Source organism: Aspergillus nidulans, chromosome II, assembly GCF_000011425.1.
Source record: "Aspergillus nidulans FGSC A4 chromosome II".
In the NCBI taxonomy this organism is placed as follows: Eukaryota; Fungi; Ascomycota; class Eurotiomycetes; order Eurotiales; family Aspergillaceae; genus Aspergillus; species Aspergillus nidulans.
In genome coordinates this window covers 3111765-3117077 of record NC_066258.1, presented here as the reverse complement: position 1 = coordinate 3117077, position 5313 = coordinate 3111765, and the positions used below count along the sequence as shown (strand labels likewise).

At 50.6% G+C, this 5313-nt stretch overlaps 1 protein-coding gene across 1 annotated transcript, besides 1 other annotated feature; it reads right to left on the bottom strand.

The window, feature by feature from the left end:
* Window positions 1-5313: part of a sequence feature (contig 1.61 483..865047(-1)) that runs on past both edges of the window.
* On the bottom strand, window positions 782-4695 carry ANIA_03753 (telomerase reverse transcriptase; the record flags this gene model as incomplete). The annotated part of the gene is made up of 6 exons (XM_656265.1): window positions 782-2644; window positions 2718-3104; window positions 3150-3511; window positions 3561-3815; window positions 3880-4168; window positions 4243-4695. 6 exons carry the CDS (start codon window positions 4693-4695, stop codon window positions 782-784), a joined length of 3609 nt encoding a protein of 1202 aa, XP_661357.1.

Sequence of the window (5313 nt, the reverse complement as noted above, 5' to 3'; positions counted from 1 at the left end):
ATATGAAGCTGGGACGATTCCATCACCGACTGCGTTGGAGGCGCGAATTCCAGGTTCTCTGCCGAACGCAGTCAAAAGGGTCTAGTCCGGCCACCGATATGAGCGCCTGAGGCAGAGATTATTGCAAATCGCCCAATGGCGCTTGAGAAACGTTGGTATTCAGGCTTATATCCGGTCCAGACTCCTCATTTCATTCGCTGCAAGCGGCGATCAACATCAAACCGGTTTAGGGACAAGGCACTGCGGAGTCGCGACGTCTTCCGTCGTCGAGATGAAGGAGCGAGCGGCTGTTCCAAGGCACGCCACCAATGATCCACAGGTGTGGCTTTGAGGTTTGTCGTGAAATAAAAGACCACCACCGCAACAACAGTAATGAGGTCTAAAATGTTTACAAGGTCTAAAAGGCCTAAAGTGGAAGAATGTAGCAGCAAAATTGTTTGTTTGTTGATATTGATAAAGAGATTGCCACCCCCTGTCTGCTCGACCACTGTGGTTGTCGTCCGCTTAAACCTGATCCGTGGGAATGTCTGCTCAGACCACACACTGACCATGGATAGGTATAATCCCATATGATTATGGTTATTGGAAGGACCACAACTGGTGCTCTTGGGGGAAGACCGAGTCCATCCCGCCCTGCTGTATGGTAAATGCTACGCTGTAGATACCGACCCCTTGGCTCCCTTCATTGAGTTGGCCATTCCGCCGGCCCTGCAATGTCTGCAATGCCTGCATAGTCGGACATTTTTCAATTTTAATTTCTCTCAAGCTGTAAGGAGCAAGGTCAAAACCGCCACTCTCTATACGTCCGATTCCCTTTCTGCACCGCTTGTGCCAGCAAAACACTGTTGCCAACGCTCTGCCGTGCTTCCGCCAGCGTCCCGTCCAGCCAACGCAGCACGCCCGCATACTGTGTCTGTTTCCGCCCCAACACAAATTGAAACGCCGCCCCCCCTAAATACTGCAGCTGAGGATGCGTGACCCTGCACAGACCATGCCGGCCACGGATCAGTCGGTATCCCAACTGCGTTGCATCGTGGATTGTGCGGACCACAACCTCGGGTCGAGGTCGCGCCCGGCCCGGCAGTGACCGAGTGTATCGGTACATCTTCATCGCGGCCGTGACAAAGGACTTATAAACGTTCAGTAGTACCGCGGGCAGTGAGTTGTGCGTCGAGTCTAGGTACATTGGGTGCATGGATTGCTTTATCGATGCAAGAACTTTCCGGTAGAAGGACCGTCCGGGGGTTCGCGTGGAGTCAATCGACAGGGAATCGCTGAGAGCGACACTCGCAGAATCCGCCCCCTCGAGCATTCGATCCTGGTCTCTGAAGATTTCCAGAGTTCGCGTGTCGATGAGACTGCCGCAATAAGGGAAGAGTGGCGTGTCAACAAGTCGCGGGATTTGCGCCCCGTCTACAACCGCCGCGAAATTCACTAGGCTCTTCGCTGGGTTGACAGAAATGCCATAATCTGGCTGTCCTCGGACCATGACTCGAAGGAAATCCATTGCGAGGCCAGAATCCAAAGTTACCAGCAGGAAGTCGTCTAACAAACGAAGGAGCAGGGCGTCGTCCGTTTGTAAGAAACCAAGCACGTCCCGCTCCATTTCAGCGTACAGCAAACTGCACAAAAGACTAGACAGCACAGAACCCTGTGGGATACCTTTGCGCTGTCGGAAATACTTCTTGCCTATCTTGACGAGATTGTTCCGGATGTGCTCGTTGAGAATGTCAAGCAGGCCTTCACCATTGTACTCCTTCTGCGCGATTGTGTCGACCAAGACGGTGTTCCTTCGTCCCACTACGCTTCCATTGGCGATAGCATCCGCCAAATTCTCTGGCCTGCCAACTGGGCCAACTCTTTGGAGGTACTTTGACCATGTTCTGCGCTGCTGCGGTTTTCGCAGCGGCCACATGTTGTCAAATTCGCTTGCAAGTCTCATTTCCACATATTTCATCCAATGGTAGTTTTCCTCTGAGACCAGCTTCTCGACCAGACGCACTATCTTCGCCTGCGGTATAGTATCAAAACAGGACTGGATATCCAGCTTCACGAAATAGAGCCGTTTTCGCTGATCCCAGCCCCTGCTCATCAGAGACTCTTTGAATTTCTTCAGCCTGGAATGCATATCTCCAACAGAGAACATGCTTGAACCAAGCAGGTCGTTTCGTCGCCCTCTCTCATAATTCAGCATGCTGTAGACAGGCGCGATGGCCGAATTCACGCTCTGTGCTGGGTGATACCGGTTTTTCCCAGCGTATATACTTCTAACCAAGGTCCGCCGTCTCAGGTTAAGAATTGGACGAATTCCCGTCGTCTTCGGCAGCAGCCGTAGGGAGCCGTATCCTATCGATTTTTTACCAGACAGTAGTTTCTCCGCCGTTTCTGGTGCCAACTCCTCAAATATGGAAGCCCTAAGATGCGCCAAGGGCTGCGCAGTAAGGCGGCGCCAAACGTCATGTCGAAAATAGAATAAGCGATACCGGTGGACTTGTGATTCGGTCACATAGAAACTTCCGCGTATAAGTGGAAGAAGTATGGAGTCAAACAGGTAGTACAAAAATTCATGGAATAACTCTCTGCGCTTTTGCAAGTCAGACGCTGAGATATTGTTCTCTGACGGAGCCTGACGTAAGCTCTCAGGCTCCAGCCAAGGTATCAGGGTGATCTGACATATTAGACTAATATTCGTACCAAGCAAGAGACGGTGCGCTAACCTTTATCCCTTCGCAAACCTCATGTAGACTCAGACTTTCAAATCTACGCATGCGGATAAATCTATCCACATGGCCGAGGATCATCTTCTGGTGGGTGATGCCCTGTTCACCAACCCCGAAGAACTCTAAAGGTATCAAATTTCGAATGACGGCTCGGCAAAAAGCTGAAACAGACGCTGCGGGAGTGGCGTGATCCGTCAGATTTTCCTTGGGCTTAGTTGCACCTGATCCCTTGCTGAAGCCTTTGGCATATGACGTTGGGCGCAGCTCGCGTTGCATGTCCTGATGTGCGAGAGATGGCTGGGTTACCAGTGGCCTTGAGCTCGAAGTAGAAAGTACACTGTTGGATTCAGCGCTGAGCTGTCCCAAGATCCAGGGACCCGAAAGCTATAGGATTAGCCTTCATTTCTAACTTCAAAGCGGGCTACATACCTCTTCAGAGCAATAATACTGTAAAAGCTTCTTATAACAACAACGTCTGCTTCTGTTTTGCAGCTGACGTATTAGTTCCAGAGGCTTTCCCCGAAGCCTTTTCGGTATCTTGATTGACTCCTGTCGCTCTCCAATAGCCGCATGGAAGCCTGATTTTCTTAGTTGATTTCGAGCGGCTTCGAGCCCTTCCTTCCTAGCAATTTCCTCCTCCCGCGAGGAGTAGTTCTTGGACAAAGGGTTCTCATAGTAGCTTGAGTGGGATGTGAAAACATTGTGCAGGCCAAACTGCCGAGGAAAGACGTACTTCATCACATGTACGGTCTGTTGCAAAGACTTGGCCGAGTGAAACCGGCTGAGAACATCTAGAGCTTGTCAACGTAGTGCTTTCAAGTCAGCTTGACTAAGACTCACGATTTGGCAGCCCGAAGGTGATTCCACCATTCGCGTTTAGATGCGGACGGGCATATAGCATACGTTGACGGCAGAAGATGATCGCGTTAGGACTCAATTGTTGCTGGTTTTCTTTCGGACCTTTCGTATGTGCACGAGGGGCTGCACCCTGCCACGGCACAGCATGGCGCTTGACAGGTGAGCTGCTGCCATTAAATGCAGCAGGACAATCTTCGGGTGAAGTATCGATAGGCTTAAGGCTCGATATTGCTTGTCCTAGATTGAAAGATCAGTTGTGAGCTTCCAGGGCAAAACACCGTTTGCACATTGGATAACGAACCACTTATCTGACAGTAAACGCCCTTTCTCGCGTCCACAGCCATAAAAAGTCCGCAGTCCAGCAGGAGCTTCAGCATGATTTCATCGCCATTACTCCCTAGCAGGGCGAGAACTTCCGTCCACGGTGATTGTTTGAGCATTTGAACATTTTTATTGGGAAATTGTGCCGCGACGTTGGGGATACTGCATGGCAGTCTTCCGCCCCCCTGCCGATATCCATGGCTGAGGACATTTTCCAGTTTCCCATGAGAAGGGCGGTTGAAGATGGACGAGATCGCAAAATCCACAATCTACGGCATGACCGATATTAGTTCAGCTTAGAAACCGCGGCTGGGGGTTACTTTACCTCAGACTGTGGACTCACGGGCCCAGAATCAGTGCCAGTCTGAGTCGTTTGCTGTGCTTGCGTGAATGCGATGAAGTCCCGTCGTCTCTCTTCACTACGAGTTGGCGGTAGCTCTTTCAATATCCCGACTAGCGTCGTATCTAGTAAATCAGCTAGATCTTTCTCGTTCTTAGGAACAGCGGCTAGACCATCTCTGGCTGCACTGTGGCCTCCCACTGCAGCAATTCTTCGGCGACGCGCTCTGGAGGATCGAGGTATACGCTGCAGGATATACTGCCGCAATGTCACCACATGACGGTAGTACAGGGAGATTACCGGATGGCAGATCTTGCCTGCATCGGCGGCTTGGTTGCGGTTGGTGCTTAGAGACCGTGCTGTATTGCCGGCGGGTTGTTGTGGTGATGATTTCGCCCGGCATATTGGGTCATCCTTGACGGGCTCCTTGACGGGCCTCTTGCGTTTTTTACCCATATCTTTGGATAACAATTCAACGGCTGGGTCCTGAATTTAGCCCATTTGGATTATAGCTCAATTTCCCAACAGTGTTACTGGGTTGTAGTTTACAGGGGTGGTCGCTGAACGGAGACGCGCCTAGAACACGCGACGCGAGCGAAGAGAGCTCAAAGAAGTGTGGAATCAGGTATGCAGCAGCACCATGAACCATGCAGAATAAGCGACAAGACGTCGGATAATAATCCTGTTCGCGGTGAATGTTGCAAAAGATAAATTAGACGGCAAAAAGGATTGTTGTCGGAGACGCTACCTATACGCTACCTATACTCCGTAGTACCTTACCTGGCGGGTAGATCAACATCCAGACCAATGTAGTGCAGGTGCAACTGAGTCCTATATTGCTTTACTAAACGGACATTGATGTATAATATAGCTCGGTCCCCGTCACTTCTTAATACTATCTGGCCGGATGCAAAAAATCTTGATTGGTTTAAGAGGATTTGTTATGTACTGGCGTCACCGCAATCACCGCAATCTTAGCGTAGACAAACTATACATGCTTCACACCAAGCAAGCAAGCAAGCATGCCGATGAATTGCGACAGCGAGAGTGCATCAAAGCTATGGACGAGCATCA